The sequence below is a fragment of the Lissotriton helveticus genome, chromosome 9, assembly GCF_964261635.1.
Source record: "Lissotriton helveticus chromosome 9, aLisHel1.1, whole genome shotgun sequence".
NCBI classification, from domain to species: Eukaryota; Metazoa; Chordata; class Amphibia; order Caudata; family Salamandridae; genus Lissotriton; species Lissotriton helveticus.
The window spans coordinates 663,999,539-664,027,396 of NC_136070.1; the positions used below are offsets into that span (position 1 = coordinate 663,999,539).

Genomic DNA, 27,858 nt, shown 5'->3' on the forward strand with positions numbered 1-27,858 from the left:
GGCTGTCATATTGTCGGTTCGGACTAACACAGCCTTTCCTGATAGGTAATGTTGGAAAGATTTTAGAGCTAGAAAAATGGCTAGCAACTCGAGATGGTTTATGTGGAGTAGCTTTTACTGCGGTATCCACCTGCCCTGTACTGTGTGCTGTGCCAAATGAGCTCCCCAGCCGGTGAGGGATGCAACCGTGGTTAGCACCACCTGTGGAACTGGCTCTATGAATGGCCGTCTCTTGGAAAGGTTTTTGGTGTTCCACCACTGCAGAGAGCGATGTGTCCGGCCGTCCACCACCACCAGATCTGTTAATTGACCTTGAGCCTGGTTCCATTTGCTTGCTAAGCACTCATGCAGGGGGCGCATTTGGAGTCTTGCGTGCAGTACCACGAAGATGCAAGAATGTCATCATTGCAATTAGTTGCATGAACACTCGAGCTGGCAGGGAGTGTTGCGGTTGGAAATTTTGTACAAGAGCTTGCATACTTTGTATTCTTGCTGGATTGGGGGATGCAAGTGCTTTGGAGGTATCAATCGTGCCACCTAAATACTGTTGAGATAGGGATAGTTGGAGATGTGACTGTGTGGTTTACAGTGAACCCGAGATTGTGTAACAAGTGAATGGTCTGGTGCGTGTGCTGCACGCACTGGCGGTATGACTTGGCTTTTATTAGCCAGTCGTCGAGTGTGCTGCTACTACGCCAAGACACTTTGTGAAAACTCGAGGTGCTGTAGTTACTCTGAAAGGAAGGACCTTAAATTGGTAATGTTGCCCATCCAGTACAAATCAAAGGTATTTTCTGTGAGCTTGATGGATGGGAATGTGGAAGAAAGCGTCGTTGAGATCTAGGGTAGCAAGGAAGTCTCCTTGTTTTAAGAGAGGAAGGACCTGCTGTAATATGACCATATGGAAGTGGTCGGACTGTATGTAAAGATTTAGGGGTCTCAGGTCTAATATAGGTCTGAGGGAGCCGTCCTTTTTGGGAATAAAGAAATATAGGGAGTAAACTCCTGTGTTTTTGATGGTGTACTGGAACCAGTTTTATTGCATTTTTCTGCAGTAGAGTGGCCACTTCTTGTTTTAGGAGTATGAGATGTTCTTGTGACATGGGACGCTGTCTGGGTGGTATTGGCGGAGAGTGAAAGTGAGCTCCAGGCAATAACCTGACTGAACTATTTGTCTCACACACCTGTCTGTTGTGATGGAATTCCAGACAGGTAGGAACTGTTGTAATCTTCCCCCGAGAGGAGTGGAATGGTCTGGGGGAAGGGGAGGGAAGTCACTGTTTGGGAGTGGAGGCAGTGCGGGTGTTGTTACCTCTGCCTCTACCTTTAGCGTTTGTTGCCTCTGTAATAGCCTCTACTGGGTGAGGATTGGGTGGGTGCTTTGTAAGAAGAGGAGGCGGCATCAGTTGGAAAAGTTCTGGAGGCGCCCCTGTAAGAGCAGCGACGAAAGGACGCTCTGGGAGTTTGAAAAGCTCCCAGTATCCTTCCTCATTTCTTCTGGTGGAAGTATCAACTGTAGGACCAAAAAGATGTTGCTGGTGAAAAGGTTGATTAAGAATACTGGTTTGTACCTCTGGTTTAAAACCAGAAATGCGCAGCCAGGCATGTCTACGTAACAGTATGCCAGTATTTATTGCCCTTGAGGCTGTATCAGCTTCATCCAAAGTGGAACGGATGGAAGTATTAGTGATTACCTTACCCTCTTGTATTAAGTCAGAAGCCCTGGACTTATATTTGTCTGGCAAATGTTGCATAAGGGCTTCAAGCTCATCGTAGTGAGCCCTATCATATCTTGGAAAGAGAGCTTGGGTGTTGGCAATTCTCCAGACGTTGGCAGCCTGAGATGTCATGCGTTTGCCTGAAGCATCTAAAAGTTTGGACTCTTTATCAGGGGGTGGAGCATCCCCTGATGTCTGTGAATTAGCTCTTTTCCTGGCATTCAAGACCACTAATGAGTCTAATGGTAACTTGGGTTTGATGTAGGCTGGGTCAGTTGGAGCGGCTTTATACTTTTTCTTAACCTGGGATTAAGGTGCTAAAATGGCCGCCGGGTAGGAGCTCTTGGAAGGAGCTCCGAGTGCTGGAGATCCCAATTTGGACGATATCTCCGTTAGCACCCAGCTGCATCCCCCCACCATCCTATGCAAAGTTATTATAAAAGTAACTGGATTACGAGTAATTGGATTGGAGTTTGAGTAACTGGATTAAATGATCTTTAAGCCTCTTACCAGTCTGACGGAGGACGAAGCCTGCGGATGATCCCCGTCCTGACCGGAGGCGACATCGCGGGAGAAGACTGAGACACCCCCTCCTCCTCATCGGACCCGGGGCCCCCCCTGGCTTGAGACGAAGAACGACAACTCTGATGATTCCTGCTTGGTTCCCGCGGCGGATGGCGGATGCACGCTGTGATTGCCCGTGTCTGCCTGCGGGAGGAGCTGGCTGGCGGTGCATCGGAGGTGTCCGACCCACCGGCGTGCACTGCTGCAGGTGACGGCTTGACCAACAGAGGCGTCCGGCGCGCTGCCACGGAGGCGCCGGACGATCCCGGAGGTGAACTTGAGGGACAACACAGGGTCCAGAAATCGAGTGGAGGCGTGCTGGCGCTACCGCAGGAACTGCTCGAGTGGAGCCCTGGGACGCGCGGGATCCGGAGGAGCAGCGACGCATAGCAGGAGCCTTCACTGCCCCCTGCGACGGGAGCCGAAGGTGACCGGAGGTGGGGCGCCGCCGCCCAGAGAGCAGCAGGAATGGAGCCATGAGGCGCTCAGGTTATTGGGAGACAACGGGGGTCGGTCCGACCAGAGCCTGCCCCGTCTGCACAGGGAATTGAGGTGAATTGAGGTGACGTTATTGTTTGCACCACCGACGGAGGAGATGGCTGTCTCCTGAGACCTGAGGCAGAAGGGAAAACACACGCCGCGCACACACATCAACCTGCCAGAAGGCGGTGCAATAACGGTGTGCGTCCTTTCCCTATTTCTAGAACAGTAAAAAAAGGCTTCACATTGCACCACTCCGCTGGCAACATCGTGGGGCTGGATGGGCAGAACTACAAGAAGGTATTTATCGACCCTGCACACATTTCCCTTTTTCCTTTGTGCCTTTACTCAAAATGGCTGTGGCCATAAAACGGCAGCAATAAATCGCCTCCTGCATCGAAGAGGCCCACGAGGCTCCCAGATCTGACTCTGACTCCCCCACACAAGACCAAATTACAGATAAGACTCCCTCCCAGCAAGAGAGGATCTGGGCTTGCTCAAACAGAAACTAGAATCTGACTCTGCCCTTCCCTGTGCCTAAAGCAACAGAAACTAACAGAGGACTGCCGTAGCTATCTCCTCTACTTTGTCGGCCATTTTGGAGTGGTCTGACCCTCTCTCTCCTCTCTCCTAATCTCAAGTACCAAGTGTCTACCGTTTATTGCAGTATTATACCTCTACATGTACTTAATGCACTGACGGATACCTCATATTTCTGGCTGCTCACTAGGGGCATCTCTGACTCCTGCTGCTTCTGTTTGCACATGTATTTTGTATATATACTTGGACCCGGTATATCATTAATATTATACTTCTTTGTGTATATTACACCCCTCGCACTTTCAATATAGTATTGCACCGTTAACCACCTCATATTTCTAAAAACTCCATATCTCTTCACTCTGTACATATTTCTAAAAACTCCATATCTCTTCACTCTGTACACCTGTATCTTGTTCTAGTGCATCACTAATATTACACCTCTAGACTATCCACTGTTATAAGCTCTACCCTTCTTCCCCTATTTCTGTACTGCACCGACGGCTACCTTATACTTTTATTATTACTATTACTATGCTACCTCATACTGGTATTATTACTATTAGTATTTTTATGCCTATTTTATTTCTATCTCCCTTTATATATTTCTGTCTCCTTCCTTTGCTGTAAGGTGAACCCATTCCACTCCTCTCCTTGGACTACACCAATTACCACCTCCTATATTCTGTTATCGTTGTTTCTTGAGTTTGATTGTGATTATTGTATTTAGATTTTGATTCTGACTGTTTATATCGACTGCTGAGTCTGATTGTGATTATTGTATTTAGATACAGTGATTTAGATTTAGATACATACCACCTCATATTTCTTTTGGACGCTACCTCGTATTTCCTTTGGATGCTCCCTAGTGTCACTTATGACGCATGCAGCCTCTGTCTGCACCTATACTCTGTCAGTATTATACTAATATTTGTATTTGTATTGTATATGTATCTTCGTGTGATTAAGTGACCGCCCTACATTGCAGTTTTATACCTCTACTAGTATTCTATACACTCTGCGTAAACTGCACCCATTTCACTTTCCCCTCACCGGCTCTGCACCAATCGCTACCTCATGCTGCACCTGCACCTATCTCACCTTTATCCCTATCATTCACTGTTCGCCACCTCATTTATTTGGTTCTTCGATGTCAGCTACTTCACGATGTCGCACTGATTATTTCTACCTCATTCACTTCGGTTAGCCATGTAAGCTGCACCCAGCCAATTTCTACACCTAGACTACACCGCTGCTACTTCTTACATTCTGATGTGTAAATTTGATTCCACCTAACCGGTTCTACCTCTCATTTTTTGTACATGGTGTAAGCTGACTGCTACCTCGCATATAGGACACATTATGTAAGCTGCACCTTCGCACTGTTTGTTCCTGGATGCACTGACTTCTACCTCGTATACTTTTGGTCACTCACTAGTCTCACTCCTTTGCCCTCTAACCAACGGCTGTCAGTTTTTACTGACTTCCTATCTCCTACACCCAACATCACAGCCTTTCTAAAATGGAGCTCAACGGCAAGCACACTTTTAGAATTAACTACCCTTCCACCCTCACCAAAAAAGCCACTAAACGTTTTAAACATAACTTCTTGAGGTCGCACCCTGAAACACCCTTTGCCGACACCTACTTCTCACCGGGCAATGGAGCCCTGAATACTGATATCATCTTCCACACCTCACGCAGAGCCCAATGGAGAAAAGCGTTCCTAACCCTACTCACCGTCTCCACCACCAGGAAAACAACTCATGGCCTAACTCTCTCCATCACACCTTTCCACCTCTTCCCTGGCAGGACTACCATTACTATCTACAATAACGGGATTGTCCTAATTCAATCCACGGACAAGAACCTGGAACTACTAGACAACCTGTTCCCCAAGTTCAAAGAGCACCTCTCCAAGCTGCGGACCCCCACCCAGATCTCCACCAGCACTATCACCCCTGACGTCGCAGCTCCCACCTACAACACCTCTACCCCCAGCACCCCAACAAATGGCCCACCTGCTGTTAACGCCCCACACTCCCCAAGGACAGGCACAGATGTCGCCACCTCTTATACTAGCCGCACCTCTAACATGATCCCTTTTACCCCCACTCATACCCCCCATCCCTCTCCCCCCTGACATAACAACCCCCACCCGCATCACGCCACCTGAACACACCACCGCTCGGAGTTTTTCCACCCCCCCTCCCATCCCCCCCACGGCAGACCCCTCTCCCTCCCCAGCTCCCTCCCCACTCTCACCCACGACACTTTCACACCTGACAGAACAACTCTCACCCACAACACGCCACCATCTGATCACACCACCATTCGGAGTTTATCCACCCTCCCCTTCCATCCCCCCCACGGCGGACACCTCTCCCTCCCCACTCCCACCCACGACACTCTCACCCTCCCAACAAAACTTACAGAACATACCGCCTCCCCTACCTTAGCATCCCCCTCTCTCCCACCTCCTATTCTCAGCCCTCACTACCCTCCTGTCTCCCCCACTGTCTTCAGCCTTCACTCACTCTTCTACTCACCAGCACCGTCTCCCACTGACGGCACTACCTATGCCTCCTACCCACCGCCTTCACCGCCTACTTCACCCACACCCCCCGCCCACAAACACGCCCACTCTTTGAATGCCATCCCACTCATTAGCACCGCAGAACCTTCCAACAACGCTAGTATATCCCCCCTCGATACCCTGCCCGCTTTCCAGCTCACTACTCAACCAGTCATCAATCGCTCTCACCACCAACCCCATCCCCAATCCACCTCCTGACCTGACTTTATCCACCCTCCAACAAGTCAAAGAGGATATTTGACAGATCAAAAAAGATGTACACGCAATCAAAGACCTTCTCTCCCCACAGCCCAGTCTACCCCCCACCATCCCTCTACCCTACAAACGACGCACCCTCCCTACATGCCCTCGCCCCCAACGACACCCGCGCTGGCCGACTATCCCCGTTCTCAATAACTCCCACCGCCCCCGTCGTGTCCTCAACCCATTGTCGGACCGCGACCTATGCTCTCTCCTACGCTCTTATGGCTCAGGTCCGGTAAAACACTTACCCAACACACACATCCCCATACCCACAATTCTTACAAACCCTCTGAGGCTCCCAACACTCAACAACAGAGGTTCCGTCCCTAACAACCTCAGAAAAGTTCCCCTCACTCTAGAAAGCTCGACCACCCTTCTCTCTCCCAAACTCAAATGCATCCTACTCAACTGCAGATCGGCCCAGAGACACTCATCCGACATCGCTGATCTCGTCTCAGCTAGGGATCTGGACCTAGCCATTCTAACGGAAACGTGGCTTACTGAAGCCTCTACCCCGATTATGGACATACTAGTCCCCCCCCAATTATCACATCATTAGGCTGGACAGGTCTCCTGGCAAGACGGGCGGGGGAATTGCATGCATTTTTAGGAGCAACCTCTCCGTCACTAAAGTCACCTCCCCCTCCCTCTCCTCCTGTGAACTCCTCTGCCTCGACATCACCAGCGAGGGCAAACAAGTTTGTGCTCTACATCTCATCTATCACCCGCCTGGTGACAATCTCATATTCACCCAACAACTCATGGACATGATCACTTCCAATGCCGGTCGGCAGACCACCCAAGTCTACCTAGGTGACTTCAATCTCCACTGGAACGATCAGAAAGACACAGTGGTGAATAGTCTCAAAACTTTCCTTAATGCGCTTGACCTCACACAAATATGCGATAGACCAACTCACGACAAAGGCTCGATACTCGATCTCATCATTGCCAAAGAGAACTCTACACAACTGCAGGCGATTCTACCCTGCGACTGGTCAGATCACCACATTATTACCTTCTTTATCAATGAGAAAGTTAAACCTAACCCGGCTCAACCAATCAAATCCAAAACATGGAAAAGGGACATGAAGAATCTTAACCCCTCTACCCTGCCTCCCCACATCGGCAATCTCCTCCTTCCCCCTTCAGGTGCCTCGGATGTTCAATCACTGACCGACCACTACCGTGACTCTATGAATACAATAGTCAACGAAGTCGCCCCACTAAAACTGAAGAGAGTCTCCACCAAAATTTCTAACCCCTGGTATGATGATAGACTCAATGACGACAGGCGTACTATGCGAATGGCAGAGCGCACCTGGAGATCGGACCCTTCAGCACTGCACCTCAAAAGGCTTAAGAACAAGAGAAATGCCTACTTCAGGAAAATAAAGCGCACAAAGTCAGACTTCTTTAGCCGCCAGTTGGACCAAGCAAAAAACAGGCCAAGAAAGCTGTTCGAACTAATAAAGACCCAAACAAAGACACAACCCTTACAATCAAACAGCACAACAAGCGACACCCCACACTGTGAAGCCTTCTCTGCTTTCTTTAAGCTAAAGACTGACAACATAAGAAATGACCTCATCATGGATGTAAGCCGATTCCCCAACCACACCAGAATGGCTAACACTCAACCTAAAAACAAGGCATCTTGGCTGTACTTCGATACCTACTCGGAAGAAGCAGTACACAAACTGCTCTGCACCTTGAAGCCCTCTAATCACCTCACAGACCCTCTACCTGCGAATGCTGTAAAAGACTTCATCCCCTTGCTCCTCCCTCTCTGGACCAAAATCATCAACAGCTCCCTGCAACAAGGCCTCATTCCAGACTCCCTCAAGGTGGGGCAAGTCACGCCTATACTCAAGAAACCTACAGCTGATCCATCTGACCTAAACAATTACCGGCCCATCACCAATATCCCCACCCTGGCCAAACTGCTGGAGAAATGTGTCCAACTCCAACTAACAAAACACATTGACCAATTTGACCTCCTCAACCCTCATCAATCAGGCTTCCGAGCGAAACATAGCACGGAAACAGCTATGACACACATAATTGATGACGCCCTCCAAATTCTTGATCGCAATGAGTCCTGCCTCCTCATCCTTCTTGACCTCTCGTCAGCTTTTGACACGGTCAAACATGAGAACTTGCTGGAGCTGCTAAGCACTAGAATGGGTCTTTCGGGAACTGTTCTCAAATGGTTTTCGTCCTTCCTTCACAACCGGTTTCAGAAGTTCAAGATCGACAATGTGCTATCTACACCTGTGCCTGCTGATCTAGGTGTTCCACAAGGATCCTCCCTCTCCCCCACACTGTTCAACCTCGTCATGGAACCGCTCGCCACCTTGCTCCAAGCTTCCAATGTCCAATTCCATATGTACGCTGACGACACACAACTTTACCTAAAGCTACATTCCCCGGAAGATATCAAACATCTGAACTCCACGCTTATTAACACTCAATCCTGGCTGGCCGATAATCACCTCAAACTAAATGCTCTGAAAACTGAGTTCCTACTCATCTCACCCCCGGCGAAAATTTCCTCCACCCAAACCTGGCTCAATAACCTAACAGCACTCAATGTCCAACCTACCATCGTGGATTCGGCGAAATCCTTAGGCATCACACTCGACGCCAAGCTCAACATGCAGCAGCACGTTATCAAAGCCACAAAAGCAGCTAATTTCCAAATCAACACACTGAGGAAAATTAAACCCTTCCTCCCTGTCGAAGACTTCAAAACTGCTGTACAAGCTTTAGTCATCCCTCGAATAGACTATGGAATTGTAGCCCTTAGCGGACTCCCGCTATCCTCAACAGCACCCTTAAGAGCCTCCTTGAACGCTGCCGCGAGACTCATTACTGGCTCAAGAAAACATTCGCATATATCCCCAGACTTAAAATCTCTAAAATGGCTACCTTTTAAAGCCAGAATACAGCTAAAAATTGCAGTTATGACACACGCGGCCGTGCACCACAATGCACCCAACTACCTCGCCCAAAAGTTGTCTATATCAGGAGGTTCGAGATCCAATAGAAGTTCAAAAAATCTACTTCTGAAACCTCGTAGATTCCGGAAAGAGAAAACATACAAGCGCTCCTTCTCAGGAATGGCACCCAGGATCTGGAATGCACTCCCTCCTGAAACCAGGCTTATCTCCTCCACTGCACTCTTCAAGAAAGAGGTGAAAACCATCCTTCTGGCCAAGATCTCCTGAACCTTATAGGTACTGAATCAGAGACTCTGCACTGCTTTGTATCACTGTTCACCTTGTCCTTTGGCACTATACTTCTACTTGATGGGGACACTACTACGCTACTCACTTACTACCGACCAATATATGATACACGTTGGTCTACTGATTCACTCTCCCGATGCCCCCACTCAGTGTTCTCTCTATACTAAAACACTGGTATAGCCATCCACACACCCATGGTGTACCTGAACACCTCTGTAGTGGGTTCAATGACTTGTGCCGTCTTATATTACTTGTTTACCGGATTGTATATTGATATGTCTTATGTATGTTATTATTATCCTACCATGTTAGTGACTATTATACTGTTCCCATTATCTCTGTTTCATTCCTACTGCCCCTACCCTGTCTTTGTGAAGCGCTATGATATCTGTAAGGATCTTGTTCGCGCTATATAAAACTTTGAATGAATAAATAAATAAATAAATAAATTACCCTGGCCCTGACGGGGTCTTTAAATACCTCTGGTGTGTGTTTTACACCCCCTTTAACCATTGGAAAAATGGTTGTGGTTTTATGTGAAAACAATAATGTGTCCTTCACTGGGTCAGTGTGTAGATCGACCCCATGAAAAGTTGCTGCTCTATGAATGAGTTGTGTGAACCCTTAGTGTCATCTGGAGGAGATGGCCTAGAAGAGTTTGCGTCATCTTGCGGTAGATCTGGGGCATCTTGTGCATTGTAATCCCCCCAAGGATCATTTGATGGCCTAAGAATATTATCTGGGTATTCTAGGGGTTGCTCATCTTCCCCTGAGTAATCATCCTCATCATCATCTGCTGGTGCAGGGCTGTGTGAGATGAATGGTGAATGTGCAGGAGAGATATGAAAGTCTGGTACCTGTGGAAGTGGTGAAGGTACCCTGATAGGAGAAGTTTGTGCAAGCTTTTTGAGAGGGACTGGAGGTGTGGGGGGAGGATCCTGTTTTCTTTTAGCAGGCACAGTAATGACATGTCCAGTCTTTGGATGAATAAGAAGAGTCTTGTTTTGGATCTGGATGGAAAAGCTCTTCTGTAGAAGCATATTTTTTCGGCACGTACTGGTCTTGCTTGGGGCCGAGGTGTTTAGAAGGGTTAGCAGCATCTATTAAAGTCTTTGGAGCAGATTTTGGTTTTGGTTCCAAAGACTTGTGCTCAGAAGCTTTCTTCGGCTCATGTTTTTTGTTCGGATCGGATGTTTTCGGATTTGGAGTTATTGGTTCCGAACTGTGTTTCGGGTTGACGACTTTAGGTGCCGAAGTATGTTTCGGTGCCGAAGTGGCCTTTGGTTGGATCGGTTTCGGTACCGGAGTGGTTTTCAGTTTGATAGTTTTCGGTGTGGAAATTGGTTTCGGTGCAGAGCTTGTTTTCGGCTCGACCGATTTGGGTACCGAGGTTTGCTTCGGTGCCGGAGTTAGTTTCAGTTTAAGGACTTTTTGTTTCTCTTGAACGACAGGCTGACTCAAGCCCGAGTCGCCTAGAGGCTTCTTGGTAGTTTTCGTTGCCGAGCACGAAGGCGGGGCGTCGAAAGTTTGTGATCGGTGTGCAACTGGACCCGGAGGTGGAACCGAAGCCTGGCCCGGTATGGAGGTATGAGCATGGTCGACGATTGTACTTACGACCTTTTGACCAGCTGGAATGGGATTGTCATCGTCTACTTGTTCTTCGGCTCCGGAAGCTGAATCCTTTGCTTCAGAAACGACGACGTCTTCCTGCTGATGCTCTTCGGAATCTAGATCGATTGTAGTTTTGTCTATGATGAGATCTGGTGTTGATGAAGAGGATTGCGCCATGACTCTTCGAGCTCGACAGTCCCGGATAGTTTTCTTGGACCGGAACGAAGAGCAGGCCTGGCAATCTCGGCTCTCATGCTCTGGGGACAAGCACAGATTGCACACCTCATGTAGATCAATGTGGGGACAATTGTGTCCACACTGAGGGCACTTCTTGAAGGCTGTTCTTTCCATGAGCCAGAGGCCTAATGGCGGAGGTGGGCCTAACGGCCCAGACGATCGCCGGAATCGAGAAGTGCAGGATTCTTCGACGAGAGTATGAAGGAAAGCGCGATCGAGGACTATACTGACGGTAGAAATTAAAGAATGGGCGTCGAAAGGAGATCGGTAACGGGACTGAGCGACAAACACATCAGAGCCCAATGGCGGAACAAAACAATCTGAAGATGAAGTCGATGCCCATGCGCACTACGCTACAGAGGAGTATTCATCTACCATACAAAGACCCTTCCAGGACAACAACAAAGTGTAATCATCCGGGCCCACCTCCAGATGGCGATCTATGCACTAGTGTGTGATCTGCAGCCCATATGCCCCGAACACACAGTATTTATTTTGCGCTCTTTTAAAAATCTCTTTGATACGGCTTCTCCTACATCAGGTACATTCTGCACTACAAAAACGAATGCAGCAAAACTTGTGCCCAAAACCATCTACGCACTAAGCATGAATCTACACAGCAGCAGCACATAGATGGGTGCCCAGAGATTGCATCCCCACTGCCAGAGAGCAGCAGCACCGAAACTGGTGTGTGAAAATAGGAATATGCTACTTACCAGTATGCATCTGTTCTTGGCATAGAGGGCTGCAGAGTGGTACATTTATGAATAGATCGCCATCTGGTGTTGGGCTCGGATGATTGCACTTTGTTTTTCTTCTGGAGAAGTCTTTGTCGTCATAGGTGACTCCTCCTCTCGGTGTTAGTGCGCATGGGCATCGGCTCCATCCTTAGATTGTTTTGCCATAGTAGGGTTAGATGGAGTAGTGTAGTGTAGTACATAAAGATATGCCCATGTAAATGTATCTAAATAAGATAATGTTGGGACAGACACAGGTTTCCGGGGAGGCAGGGAGGGCATGTACCACTCTGCAGCCCTCTATGCCAAGAACAGATGCATACTGGTAAGTAGCATATTCCGTTCGAGGCATATGGGCTGCAGATGGTACATTTATGAATAGATTGTACAGCAGTTACCTCCCTAGCGGTGGTCACCAGTGTCTGTCGCAACTGTCTGAAATAGAGTTTTTAATACAGCTTGGCCCACTCTGGCTTGTTGTGCAGCCTGTACATCAACACAGTAGTGCTTTGTGAATGTATGTGGTGTAGACCAAGTTGCTGCTCTACATATGTCATCTAGGGGAATGTTCCCTAAGAATGCCATAGATGCTCCTAGTTTTCTCGTGGAATGAGCTCTAGGAGGAACAGTTAATGTTCTCTTTGCTTTAATGTAACATATTTGTATACATCTTACAATCCATCTTGCGATGCCTGCTTTAGAGATAGGATTGCCCTTATGTGTTGGGGAAAATGCTACAAATAGTTGTTTAGTTTTCCTGAAGTCTTGTGTTCTTTCCATGTAGTACGAAATGGCTCTTTTAACATCTAGTGTATGTAGAGCCCTTTCTGCCACCGTCTGTGGCTTTGGAAAGAAGACTGGTAATTCCACTGGCTGATTGATGTGGAATGCTGAAATTACTTTAGGCAAGAACTTTGGGTTTGTTCTAAGAACCACTTTATTCTGGTGTATCTGTAGGAATGGTTCTTGTATTGTTAATGCCTGTAACTCGCTTACTCTTCTGAGTGAGGTAATGGCTATAAGGAATGCCACCTTCCATGTAAGGAATTGTATTTCGCACCTATGCATAGGTTCGAAGGGTGGTCCCATTAGTCTGGTGAGTACTACGTTGAGGTTCCAGACTGGGGAAGGTGGTAATCTTGGTGGAATGACTCTTTTAAGACCTTCCATGAATGCTTTTATCGCTGGTACTCTGAACAGTGATATGCGCTGCCTGTTTTGTAGGTATGCTGCTATAGCTGCTAGATGTACTCTGATAGATGTGTACGCTAGATTACATTGCTGTAAGTGTAACAAGTAGCAAATAATCTCCCTTGTTGATACGTCTAGAGGGTTGATATTGTTATTAGTACAGTGTATAGCAAACCTCTTCCACTTAGCTGCATAGCATGCTCTGGTGGTTGGACGTCTCGCTTGTTTAATTATTTCCATGCAATTTGGGGGGAGATCTAAGTACCCAAATTCTAGGATTTCAGGAGCCAGATCGCTAAGTTCAATTGAGTTGGATCTGGGTGCATTATTTCTCCATAGTTCTGTGTAAGGTGCATGGGTAGAATTCGTAGCTTTTGATGTGGCACTTGTGAGAGTTGCAGGAGCGTGGTGAACCACGGCTGTCTTGCCCACGTGGGTGCTACTAGTATCATGGTCATTGAATGTTGTTGCAGTTTCCTGACCACTAATGGGATTAGTGGGAGAGGGGGAAAAGCGTATGCAAATTTGTTGGACCAATTTATCCATAACGCATTGCCCTGCGACAGGTGATGTGGGTACCTGGACGCGAAGCTTTGGCATTTTGCGTTCTGATGAGTGGCAAATAGGTCTATCTCTGGTTGTCCCCATCTTTGGAAGAATGGCTGCAGTATTTGTTGGTGCAGTTCCCATTCGTGTATTTGTTCCGACTGTCTGCTTAAGATGTCTGCTATCTGGTTTTGAACTCCTGGTAGGTGTTCGGCTAACAGATAGATGTTTTGAGGAATGGCCCATCTCCAAATTTCCTGTGCTAGTCTGGATAATTGGAGAGAGTGCGTCCCCCCCTGTTTTTGAATATAATACATTGCTGTCATGTTGTCTGTTCTGATCAGGACTGCTTTGTGGATAACATGTATCTGAAAGGCTTTCAATGCTAGAAACACTGCCAGTAGTTCTAGATAGTTGATGTGCAGTGTTCTTTCCTGCACACTCCACCTTCCTTGTACTGTGTATTTGTCCATATGTGCTCCCCATCCGGTGAGCGATGCGTCTGCTGTTATTGTCACCTGTGGAATTGGCTCTAGGAACGACCGCCCCTTGGTAATGTTTGTTCTGTTCCACCACTTCAGAGAGCGGTGTGTGCGGTCGTCTACCAACACCAGATCCGTAATCTGTCCTTGAGCCTGATTCCACTGTGTCGCTAAGCATTCTTGTAGCGGACGCATTTGTAGTTTTGCATATGGTATTAGCAGTATGCAGGATGACATCATGCCTAATAGCTGCATGAACACTCTTGCTGTTAGTGAGTGTTGTGGCTGAAATCTCTGAATGATTGTAAGCATTGCTTGGACTCTGATTGGGTTGGGGTACACTTTGGCTTTTTCTGTGTCTATGGTAGCCCCCAGATATTGTTGAACTTTGTTTGGTTGTAGGTGTGACTTTGTATAGTTCACCGTGAACCCTAGCTGGTGTAGTAGCTGAATTGTCTTTTGTGTGTGTTGCAGACACTCCTCTTGCGACCTGGCTTTTATTAGCCAGTCGTCCAAGTATGGGAAGACATGAATTTGTTGTCTTCTTAGGTGAGCTGCTACCACTGCCAGGCATTTTGTGAACACCCTTGGTGCCGTCGTGACACCAAATGGGAGGACTTTGAACTGATAATGTTGTCCTTCTACCACAAACCTGAGGTATTTCCTGTGGGCTTTGTGAATAGGGATATGAAAGTAAGCGTCTTTTAGATCCAGTGTAGAAAGAAAGTCCCCTTTCTTCAGTAAAGGAAGTACTTGTTGGAGCGTGACCATGTGGAAATGTTCCGAATTTATGTATGCGTTGAGAGGTCTTAGGTCCAGTATTGGCCTTAGAGACCCGTCCTTTTTGGGGATTAGGAAGTATAGGGAGTATACTCCTGTTCCCTGTTGGTGCTGTGGAACCTTCTCTATGGCATGCTTTTCTAGCAGTGATATTACTTCCTGTTTTAACAGTGTCAGGTGATCTTGTTTCATTGGACGCTGTTTGGGGGGGATGTTTGGTGGGGTAGCTGTGAGTTCTAGGCAATAACCATGTTGGATAATTTGTCTTACCCACTTGTCTGATGTGATGTTTTCCCAGACAGGTAGGAACTGTGATAGGCGTCCCCCTACCGGTGTTATATGGTCTGGGGGAAGCTCTATGAAGTCACTGTTTTGGGGTTGGAGAGTTGCGGTTGTTGTTGTTTCCGCGACCTCTACCCTTGTTGTTGTTACCCCTGTATCCACCTCTAGAATTACCTCTGGGTGATGTAGGTGTAAAAGAGGTTTGCTGTTGGTTTGTACCTGTACTTTTGGATCCTCCTCTATAGGTGGATCTACGAAAGGAACCTCTTTGTGTCGGCTGCTGCAATGCTCCCATTGATTTAGCCGTTTCTGTATCCTTTTTCATTTTTTCTAGGGCCTCATCTGTCCCTGTGCCAAAAAGTGTTTTCCCATCAAAAGGTTGATTAAGTAACGAGGTTTGTACCTCTTGTTTGAATCCTGACACTCTGAGCCATGCATGTCTCCTTAACATGATGCTTGTATTTGTCGACCTTGCCGCAGTTTCTGCCGCGTCTAGGGCGCACTTTATTGAAGTGTTAGTAATTAACTTCCCTTCTTGTATAAGTTGATCAGCTCTCTTTTGATGTTCTTTAGGGAGATGTTTGACGAGTGTTTCTAACTCATCATAATGCGCTCTGTCATACCTTGCAAGTAGTGCTTGCGTATTAGCTATGCGCCAACTGTTTGCCGCTTGAGATGCTACTCTCTTGCCAGAGGCATCTATTAGTTTAGACTCTTTGTCAGGAGGTGGCGCTTCTCCTGTAGATAAAGAGTTTGCTCTCTTGCGAGCGTTTGTGACCACTAGTGAGTCTAGAGGAATTTGTCCCTTAATGTATATTGGGTCTTTTGGAGCTGCCCTATATTTTTTATCAATTCTTGGGTTCAATACCCTAGCCCTCACTGGGTCTTTGAATATCTCTGATGTATGACTGAGAAGGCCTTTTAGCATTGGTAGTGTTCCTGATGTTTTTTGTGCAGTAGGTAGTGTCTCTAATAAGAAGTCCTGTACTAGAGGTTCTGTATGTAGGTCTACCTTATGAAATGTTGCTGCTCTAGTAATGAGTTGTGCAAACCCAGTATTGTCATCAGGAGGTGAAGGTTTTGAGGGATATGACTCAAGGTCAGTATCATTACCTGATCCCACATTATACTCCTCCCATGGGTCTGCCTCCTCTGGGATTGTGTCCTCATCATCCCCAGGGTGTCCCCCCTCCCCTGTGTCACTCTCTCCATCTGTTGTAGGTGTAGATGGACGTGTGGGAGGAATATCTGGCCTATTGTGAGGAATAGGCGAAGATGGTGTGTGAGGTTTGGGAGAAGGGGGAGGAGTTGTATTCGTCCCCATTGTTCTCTTCTTTGGATGAGCCTTGTCGTCCAAATGTTCATGTTTCCTCTTTTTAGGTAGTTCTGTGACTACCTTGCCAGTCTTTGGGTCAATAAACAAAGTCTTTTGTTTAGGATCCGTTCCGTGTTCCTGTGTCGGTACCGCAGTTTTCGGTTCCGAAAGGTGTTTTTTCTTTGAAATGTCCATTTGTATTTTCGGTGCCGAAGTTTTGTTCGGATCCGACTTCTTCGGTATCGAAGATGTCCCCGGTGTCGAGGGTGTTTTCGGCGCCGAAGCGTGCTTCGGTGTTGACATGGACTGCTTCGACTTCGAGCTTTCCTTGACCTGGTGCTTCGGTGTCGATGTGGTCGGTTTATCGGAACCGGAACCACTATGATGGGGGACCGAGTGTTTCGGTTTCTGTTTCGTTGCCGGGCTCGAAGGCGGGGCGTTGGAAACTTTTTTCGGTTGTCTGACCGGGCTCGAGGGCGGGGTCGACACCGTGCGGGGTCTGTTTTTCGGTAAAGGGACGTCGTCACTCACGGTTTGTTGGACGTCGATTTCCTCGACGTCGGACTCGTCCGCTTCTGACCCCGCCTCGTCGGCCTCTTCTTCCTCCTCTTCTGGGTGCTGGTCCTCGAACAGCTCCGGGATTGCTTGTGACTGCATTCTCGATACCTCGTGTCTTCGGGCTCGACGGTTTCTAATCGTCGACTTTGACGAGAACGCTGCACAGGCCTCACAGTCCCTGGATTCGTGTTCAGGGGACAAGCAGAGGTTGCACACTTCGTGTAGGTCCTTGTGTGGGAACTTAGCACCACACGTTGGACATTTTTTGAATGGAGTCCTTTCCATGGACCCCGGGCTGGACTACGTCGAGTTTCTCGTAGTCGTCGTCCTTCGAATCGCGTCGGTATGGAGTGAAGTCGCGTTCGATAACGATACCGTCGATTTGGAAAGGAATACGCGCCGGTTATAACCTTCTTTGTTGAAGTCGGTCCGGAGCGCTTCGATCCTCATCCGAACCCGATGGCGGAAAAAAACAATCTAAGGATGGAGCCGATGCCCATGCGCACTAACACCGAGAGGAGGAGTCACCTATGACGACAAAGACTTCTCCAGAAGAAAAACAAAGTGCAATCATCCGAGCCCAACACCAGATGGCGATCTATTCATAAATGTACCATCTGCAGCCCATATGCCTCGAACACAACAGTTATCTGGTCACTCATTTAAAATATGTAATACTTAGTCTTTTGTTCCTTTTGTTCATTTAAATGATACTATGGTCAATCAGACACACTGTCACTTGCCCCCCTCAATGGGGAAAAAACATTTTCTTCAGAAATGCCAGTGCCTTAGAAACATTATTTATATCTTAATCGTAGTGGTAATTGAAGCTCCCTCCTCTTATTTTCTTTCTTCTCATCAGAATGTAAACAAGCATATCACAGTCTATCTTGATATTAATACATGGTATATACAAAAATAATAAACAGACTGGTTCATAGGAAGTTTACTAGTAAACCAAGCCAGCAGCTGGGCTCCGTTGCTTGGCATGGAACAAGACTTGGAATGTGATTGCATTTAAAGTAGACCCACTTTCAGAAATCAAAGAGGCTTGAACTGCAATCATCTGCAAGAGGCACAGTGCAGGTTTCAGCACTGTAACAGGTAAGCAGTCCTACACCATACAGAATTGAAAGAGCATTGCTGAAAGATGCGGCTCATGAGACATTAGCTGGTCACACATATCTGAAATATGGTTCCATATAGCATTCCCTCTATACACTGCCCAAATAGATGTGATGCATAGAAACATTGGAAATCACAAGTGAGGCTGAACAGACCTCAAGCAAGACCACCCATTATCCTACAATAGCAATATTGCACTGCACCATTGCCCAACAGTTTCAACTACATGAAAGCTACCACAGTAAACTATTCCCTATAAATGCAACACAAATCATATACCAGCACAACAAACTTCGCACAAAATGGCTCTTTTTCAGAAATCAGATTAATACATCTTCTGTGAGAAGGCAATACAATTATGACACAAAGCACAGTGAAAAAGCACTGCAACCTTCCATGAGTTGTAGTATCACTGGATAACCCTCTGCACATAGATTCCTATAGGATGCAGATACTTCAAGACTGCTAGAGGCTTTTGGGCCATGTCCTGCTGTCTGGTGTGAAGGCACTAGTGGTGCTTCAATTTTCTGGTTTCGTTAATCCAAGTCGAGGTTATGTTGGAGGCTGCAGGCTGGCATGATGATTGAACACAGTTGGGTCTCATAACAAGCCTCTTATTCAAGTTCATTTTCTTAGGTTTAGTCAGTACATACAAAACAATCTCCACCAGAAGTAACAGCAACACTTTCCTTGCTCAGACATTAGGATGATACTACACTAGGGGTGGTTTGATATGAACAGGATATGGAATGCTCCCATTCCTTTGAACCTAAAAAAGGCATCCAACAGGGCTGCAGGTTGGCCCCTTTTTTATTTATCATGGTCATAAATCGGCTAGATAGGTGCTCATCGAAACTGGTTCCGATGTCCCTAATGTTGATGAAAGAGCTATTCCAGTACCTTAATATGCTGACAATGCAGTTTTAATTGCTTGTACAGCTATACGCCTCCAATGACTTTTAGACACATTTACCGACTTTATGACCAACTGTCTAGGTAGGTCTTATAATTTCTCAGCACAGGATCAGATTTGACCCAAAGTGGAAAATTTCTCATATCTGGGTCTGTTACTCAATTAGGGTCTCAGTTGGAAACATCTACTCAAGAAAAATGGAGGGACTCTACAAACAGCCATCTTGGGGTTATACGATTTTGCCAGACGCATAAGGCACAAGCTCCTCAAATGTCTATTAGATGTATACATGGCTAAATGCGTCCTTTGGTTATGAGATCAGGGGGTGCACGCGTCTGTAGAGCGCCAGAAGGCGCATTTAACCAGCGGACAGCCCCGCGTCGCGGGACGCGAGCGGGACGAAGCCCGGGGCAAGGGCGGGCCCGATTAAGACCGTTCAAGACCGGCCAAGGACGGGACGGGCCACCCCCTTAACAGCCACAACTCTTAAGGTCAGTGAGTCCCTTGCATGTTTGGCACCTAGTAACTATTGCGTAGCGTGGATTAACACCTACTGACCCACTAGGATTGTGTGAACCATGACTACATCCCTACCTGAAGTGGAGAACTGTGGGAGAAGTACTGGTGAGTCTCTTATGGGTACTCTAGACAATTTTTTGATAAGAGTTTCTACAGCCCTGGCCAAAGATATCGAACTCACTGAGAAGAGATTATCATTAGACCCACTTTTTGACAAGCGGTCCTCACTGGGCAGTCTGGCGAGAGCAAGATCACCTACTCCCCTTGAGACTGATTTACATGACACGGGGTCTGTCACTGAGGTGAGGGATGGTAGTGTTATTATATTGCAGGAAGTAAGCCCCGACGCTGGACTGAATTCATGTAATCGTGCCAATAAGCAGCTTTCCCCCAATATGAAAACTAGATCAGCTAGATCAGCCAGATGTGCAAAAGTTGGAGTGGTGGATCAGGCACAGGGCCAAAAAGCAAAAAGGAAATGCACAGGACTACAACATCAAGCGGCAGATGGAAAAGGGAAAAAAAAAACAAGGAGGTCGTGACCAAAGAGAACTTGTCAATAAGTGTCTCAAACGTATCATTACCGGTAAAGGATGGGCCAACTGTATTGCGATCTAGGGAAGGAGATGCTCCACTTGTATCGGATGTCGCCTTTTGGAAAACAATGGAAAACACTGTACATAAGTTTACCCTTCCAATACACGAAAGACTAGACCGAATTGAAAATAGACTGGTGTGTTTGGAACTTTTGCTGTCATCAGCACACGCAAGGGGGGTTCAGGGAGGAGACCCAATTGGCAGGCAGTCAAATGGGGGGGGGGGGGGGGGCTAGGTACTCTAGGCATTAGCTCCGATGCTCTGACCAATCCTAATGTACCTACTAAAGGAGCTCAAAGCCTTGTAGCTAAGAATACATCAGCTTCTAGTACCATGATCCCACAGAGAACTCCAGAGGGGGCACCCCTTACAGAACGTGCAAGCAAGGATAAAGTTGTGAAGGGCATTAGCCCTTCAAAAAAAAAATCACAAACAACCCTCAAACCCCCTACAACTCATGATGTGCAGAAGCAACAAACAATTGATCTCCCCCCGGATTCTGCCCCATATGTGAGAGTTCTGACAGGGGTACCACCACTAGAATATGGCAAGAGGGAGTCTTACAGGGAACTAAAAAATACGTGTATTTTTTTGTTAAATGTCAATCGGCCACTGCCTAGCTATGTTTGTCCAGATATATTACTTGCTAGGAGAGTAAACTGGGTGGGAAGAAGGGTAAAATCAACTGAAGGTGACTGTTTTATTGTTAACTTCCGGGACACAAGATGTGCCGAATGTATTTGTAATGAGGGACAATTTCGCCCATATACCCGAATCCAATCACTTCCCCCAAGGTACTTTTACGCCCCTGAACAAAATACAGAATGGGGGATTCCTCTAGGAGGTGTGGCTCCAAACTATCACAAACCAGACAACATCAGATTACAAAATAGGTTTGGGGCTCGGTCAGGGTTAGAAGATTGTAACTGACAGTCAAACATACTAGAAGGGGAAACTAGAACTAGTTCACCAAAAGGAATAATGACTGTGGGTAAATCCAGTGAGGGATGTCCGCCTGCCAGGAGATCTGTAAAACTGAATGAGTGGAACACAGTAGATTTGCTCTCTTGGAATGTGACGGGACTTTCAACTAAATTTCAAAATAAGGAATGGATGGACTATGTAAATAAATTTAATGTAATCTTTGTTCAGGAAACATGGGAAGTTGACACAACTAACTTTAATCTTGAGGGATACAAGTTGTTTGGGATTCCGGCTGTAAGATCTAGGGCAGGTAGAGCGAAAGGAGGTCTTGCCCTGTGGGTGCATCTGACTCTTGATGGGACTTGGACAGATCTCAACTGGAAATCAGATTGTATGCTCGCAGTTCAGTTTAAAACCAGGGATCTCAATCTGATCATAGTAAATTTTTATAATACTGGAGGTTCTAAAGGGGAGGAGTTGGAGGTTCAACTGGGAATCCAGATTAAAAAGACAGAAAATGCCCAAGCTCCCTTGTTTTTAATTGCAGGTGATTTTAACTGCCATTTATGCCCTCGGCTGATTCCATTTAAGGAAAATTGGGCATCATGTAATCTAGTGGAGGGTGCTCATTTTGACCACACAATAGATGGAGCTAATCTCAACGGGACTATGAATAATTTTGATTTGTCCCATTCAATGGATCTTATCCTTTAACGCCAAAAGTGGGGTCAACCCTACCTTTAAAGGTAGAGGATGTAGCTCATATATTGACTTTGTCATTGTTTCCCGCTTACTTAAAGAGAGAGTTTTACGATTTAACATCGATTGCAGTGGCTTTAGCGATCATAACCCTCTTACAGTGAGCATTGCGGTAGCAAAAGTGAATAGAGGAAAAAAGATGAGACCCCAAGACGTTAGGGAGACGGTTACAGACCAAGGTAGAAGGCTAAAATGGGATAAAATGGATAGTGTATGTTTTTATAAGTCCCTAGTCTCCAAAGGGAAACAGCAGTTGGAGGTATGCCTAAACCCAGAGTACAAAGGGCCACAGGTGGTTGAGGCATTTGAGGAGATGGGCAGGCTAGTGGATTGCTTAATGCATGTGACAGGGAAAGGGAAGGAAAAGCACAACCAGAGATGGTTTGATAGGGGATGCTCTCTGGCCCAGAGAAAGCTTAGAGCTGCCCTTAAACAGAAACCAAGAGATGGTGTAAGGGTTGCACTCTGTAGAACACACTACAAGCAAGAAGTAAGGCGCCGTAAGTTAGCTCTCCAAACTGAAATGTGGGAAGATCTACGTGAGGCTGCGGAAAAAGGAGATCTCACCAGGTTCTGGCAAATAATCAATAAACGTTGTTTTCAAGATGGGGATAGCCCCAGCATTGCAACAAATGTACTCCCAGCACAATGGGTGGAACATTTTAGTGCTCTATACAACAAAGGGACCATGCTGGAAGATGAGCAAGATGAACATAGGGATATCGTAGCTGAGAGGATCAAATTTACCCTAAAAGAGATCGAGGGGGGCATAAAGGGCCTTACACGAAATAAAGCCCCTGGCCCCGATGGGATCCCACCAGACCTTTACCTAAGTAAAATAGAATTATGGGGCCCGGTAGTTACAAGAGTCATAAATGAGGCCATAGTATCAGGTTTACCCTGCTTATGGTCAACTGAGACCATAGTACCAATCTTTAAGAAGGGTAGCAGAGATAGCCCTAAATGCTATAGACCAATTTCCTTAATTGATGTAACAGCCAAAGTAATGGGTAGGGCTATCCTGAACCGCCTAATGGAATGGGAAGAAGAAAACAGCATCCTTACAGAAGCCCAGTATGGCTTCCGGGCAGGGAGGTCCACGACCGATCAGTGTCTAAACTTATATTTACTGGTCACGAAATACACAGTTGCTAGTGTCAAGTACCCCACAAGACTCACCTGGGCTTGTGAGGCAATCCCGCAGAGACGACAGAAACCACCGCCCCTGATCCCAACAAACCCTCGCGGGGAATAACGCCCGACAAGGATGAGATGGATCCAGGGACAGGGGCCAAAAGGAACCAAGGAAGTGGCTTTGGTGGTAGGGACGTTGGGAAGGAGCTGAGGGAACAGGAAACACCAGATTAGGGCTAGGTACTACGCGCGTGCTTGAAAACACCCCACAAGACACATGCAGACAGGAACCCCTGTTTTTGACACTCACCACTTGAAATTGTTCGGGTTGTCTTAATGAAGAGGTCAGTGAAGTGTCGTCCAGGAACCTCACGTCCGTGGCAAGGGAAACGAAGAATGAGGCACTTCTGCGCCAGGACCACCAAGGAACCAAAAGAACTCAAAGAAAAGCGCTTCTGCACTGAAAAGTAGGCAAGAACAAGAACTCCAGGGTAAGCGCTATAACGCGGCCCGAATGTACAAAGCTCCTACGCCTTCTGCGTGTAGGAGCCAGACAGTAGCGCTCCTGCGCCACCACCAAAGCAAGGTATGTCCAAAGTAAAGTATGTTAAGCGCTCCTGCGCCTCGGGCAAAACAACAGAGGAACCAGGGGTTAAAGTGCACCTGCACTTCGCACTACAAACAGGCAGTAACGCTCCTGCGCCACTGCCATCAAAATGAAACTAAGGCTGGAAAGTAGCAGCGTGCGTTTGCAGCTGCTTCGTGAATGAGTAATCAGCAGCGCTCCTGCGCGGCTGACATCCAAAGGTGCAGACGGCAAGCAGTCACGTAACGCGTGAGGACTAGCAGCGTTACCGTGACCTGAAGAAACCCTGGGCGTCTGCTGGGCTCCAGCGCGTCTGTCGGGTAGGATTAGAAGCACCGATCCGGCGGCTTCACGCACTTTAAACGTGTTGGCCCGGAAGTGCTCATTGCGGTGGAGGACTGGAACGGGACACCACTTCCGGCCGGAAGTGATTATCCCAATGTCAGTGGTGGAGGACTAGACCGGGACACCACTTCCGGCCGGAAGTGAGTATCCCGATGTCTGCATGTATCCTGCGGCGCCCAGGACCGCGGAAAGCCGCCACACGACAGCTAGACAGGAGAAAGTTTACCTAGCCTTTATGGATCTGGCAGCAGCTTTCGACTGTGTAAATCGATCGAAGCTGTGGGGAATATTATCTGATCTGGGGGTTGATGCTGGCCTTATTTCTATTCTGAGGAACCTTCACCAGAATACATCCGCATCAGTGAGGTATAATCTGGAGGGCGACCAGACAGACCCTTTTAAATGTACAAGCGGGGTGAGGCAAGGGTGCATACTTGCACCCTTCTTATTTTCAATTTACATTAATGGGTTAGAAAGTTTTTTATTAAATCTGAAAGCAGATACGCCCAGAATAGGAAGCAGATCCATTCCAGTTCTGCTTTATGCGGACGACGCGGTCCTGCTGGCCCGAACGCCAGTAGGACTGCAACGTCGGATTGACGGATTTGTGGAGTTCATGTCTAGCCTTGACCTATCTGCCAACTTGACAAAATCGTATATAATGGAGCTAGGCCCAAAACATATAGGTAAACATTTTAATTATAAAATTGGCGCTACAAGTCAAGGAACTAATTATTTTTTTCTCCAGATTTTGTTCGTGTTTGTCCGCTTTTAATGTGGTGATTAGTATAGCACAAGGAGGATTTACATTTCAACAGGCTCATACTTCTGGATTGTTTGCTTTTAGATGATGTAGCCCAAATCCCAGGTCTAATTACCAAACCCAGGGACACAGTATAAAGTGATCTTGCATGGGTAAAACAGGCTCTCTCCCAAGAGGTGACTGCAGAATTGGAGATTCTGCTTTAACAAAGCAGAACATGCGCAAGTATGTCCTGGTCAAATCTGTCAGTGGGATAGAGCCCTATTTCCTTCTGAACATGCCCAATAGACATTTTTCCTGACACTGTTCAGGTTGGACATTTTCCACCAACATCTCGATTTGTGACACCATTCATGTATTACTTGTTTGCCAGAAATGTTCTAATCTTCGACAGACATATATCAGGCCTCTTCTGATCTCTGAACAGTTCAGAAAAATTAGACCTGCATTTTTTTTTATAGCTGCTAGCGACACCCAAATTGTGTTTTTTTGTATCCTGATGTTCGATCTGTAAGCTAATAAGTATCTGAATTTTAGGAACTAGCTCTTCTAAGATAATGTTAGTATTTATCTAATGTTTAATGATTTGTTCTTATGTAATGATGTAAGTTTTGTCTAAACTTTTATTCAATGTATTTTTACTGATGCTTGCTTTTTTTTATATATTGCTGCTGCTCGATGAGAAGTACACTTTTATCAAAAATCAAATAACGTTTAATGAACTGAAACTACAATAATTATCAGAATGAGAAAACACTCGCCAGTAGAAACCTGACTACCCATTCATAACCACAAGGCAGAGAACACAGAATACAACAGTACACTTTATCTTCCATGAGCAGACAGAAGAACAACAAGAAATGCCCCAAGTGAAAGCAAAAGTAACATTTACAAATCATTTCAGAAACCTTTTTGTCTCACGACCCTTATTGCCCATATACAAAATTATACTAGGTAGCCGAAGACACAAAGCTTTACCTGCAGCATACTCATCTTCTTCCTGTCGGCTCTCTTTCAGCTGTAATATCTTTTCAAGGACCTGGGGGATTTTGGGCCCAGAAGCAGCTTCTTCAGACTAAGAAAAAACATACACAGAATGAGATGGTACTGTCATCTTAAGTCAGCTAGAAGAAAGGAATTTCTGTCTAAGGTGAACAACCCTGAAAGAAATAGAAAAACACCTGAATTGCTCATTATGACACTACCACACATTGATGTGAAATTGCTCTGATCTCGTCTGTAGTTGCTATTCACTGAAACTAAAATTGTAATTCACTACTTTAAAGCTTCACCTTAAGACAAAATGGGCACTATTATATATACACACACATATATATATACATACATATATATATACATACATATATATACACACACAGACACACACAGACACACAGACACACACAGACACACACAGACACACACAGACACACACAGACACACACAGACACACACAGACACACACAGACACACACAGACACACACAGACACACACAGACACACATACCCTCTGACAAAGCATACTCTTCTGTCGTTTTTTTCTATTCACAAACATCCCAAAAATGAAGAATAGAAAACTGCATCAGGAGCAGGTTTCCAGGCATACTTCTGGGAAAATCATGAGGCGTTTTGTGAAGGCTCCTATTCCACCCTCGTGGCAGAGTTCGCCATAGCAGACAATTTGCACAGCCTCTTGCGCAAATGCACTTTTTTCCCCCTTCTATGTGGAGAAAACATTTTTCTCTGTGAAGAAAGCACTTTCTCTACAGCCCTACAAATGAGGGGGGAAACAGTTGCTCTTCCCATCATGTAAGAGAGGTAAACCTCAGACGATATTCAGCGTGAGTAGAGGTCAGATAGGAGTGGAAATGCAGAAAATTTAGATATTTTTGAACGTTCCAAAACTTCAGGGCAAAACATGACTTAATATGTCCTCGGCCCGCCCATCCCTTGAGTGTAATTTAGAACTGATCATTTCTCCATACTTGTGAAGGAAAAATCCGCAGTAGTGTATCTGATTATGTCTGCCAGGAATCCCTAAGCAAATTCCAGGCAGGCGTAAAAAGATAGATTTAGCATCAACATTAGTTTATGACCAAATTTACTTTTGTGCATGGGGGTTGCTGTGTTCGAACTGGAAACATTGCAGCACTCTAGGAGCTCGTTCACTCCTGGAACAGTTGGATACGGAGGAGCTTTGAAAGACCTAAGATTTTATTCCTCAGGATTCCACAAGAAATGGCAATATTTCAATCCAATATCATTAATGACTAGGATTTAGAGGTTCTTCGTTCACCTGTACTGCAGCTTTCTGAGCTTCGCCAACCCACCAGAATGAGCTTGGTTTCTTTTAGTGGTTACTCGCCCCAGATGAAATAGCAAGGCTCTGTATAATTAGCCTTATAGGGAAGTAAGACTATGTCCTTACCTCACGGCTATCTTCTCCCGGAGGAGGTGGGGCACCACGTGGTCTGCTGACTGAAGTTGTAATGGTTGTTCCAGGCGAAGGAGCACCAGAAGAAACACTAACTGCAAACAAAAGGAGGGAAAAAACATCACAAATTAAGGGTCCTCAAATTAACTGTAGACAACAAGAAAACCATATCCCCTGGCCCTGGCCATCCACACGAGGACCACATGAGCCAATCCAAGTCATGTTTGAATATTTAGCACACCCCACTTCACCAAAGCAGTGGATATCCTATGAACCACTCATATTTCTTGCCGCCCCCACAGAAAACAACTCAAAACCTCTTCCTGTTCTCTTCGAGGAACATTGTTTAATAACTGGCAGGGGCCTATATGACAGAGCAGAATCCCTACCATGCAGCCAGCTTACCTCGTGAGGACATGGACACCGTGGGCCTGGATCCTACATCTGAAGGTCGGGATGTCGCAGCGTTCATTTTTGCCATCTCCTGCTGCTGCCGCTCCTGTTACAATATTTTAGAGATAGGTCAAAGACAGCAGTTTAAAGGAGTGGAGAAAAATCGCTTCAATGAAGGATACTATCCACAAACCATAAAGTGCATGAAAGTCCCTATTCCCAAAGAGACCTGCCA

The 27,858-nt window shown here is 46.4% G+C and overlaps 1 protein-coding gene across 1 annotated transcript in view; it reads right to left on the reverse strand.

Annotated features, from left to right (window-relative positions):
- SF3B2 (splicing factor 3b subunit 2) overlaps positions 1 to 27,858 on the reverse strand; it is a 374,355-nt gene that overhangs the window by 243,458 nt on the left and 103,039 nt on the right. The window contains exons 5-7 of the mRNA XM_078660758.1: positions 27,636 to 27,729; positions 27,225 to 27,325; positions 25,775 to 25,871 (exon numbers count right to left, since the gene is read on the reverse strand). Coding sequence (XP_078516884.1) covers positions 25,775 to 25,871; positions 27,225 to 27,325; positions 27,636 to 27,729 — 292 coding nt within the window. The remainder of the gene's footprint in view (positions 1 to 25,774; positions 25,872 to 27,224; positions 27,326 to 27,635; positions 27,730 to 27,858) is intronic.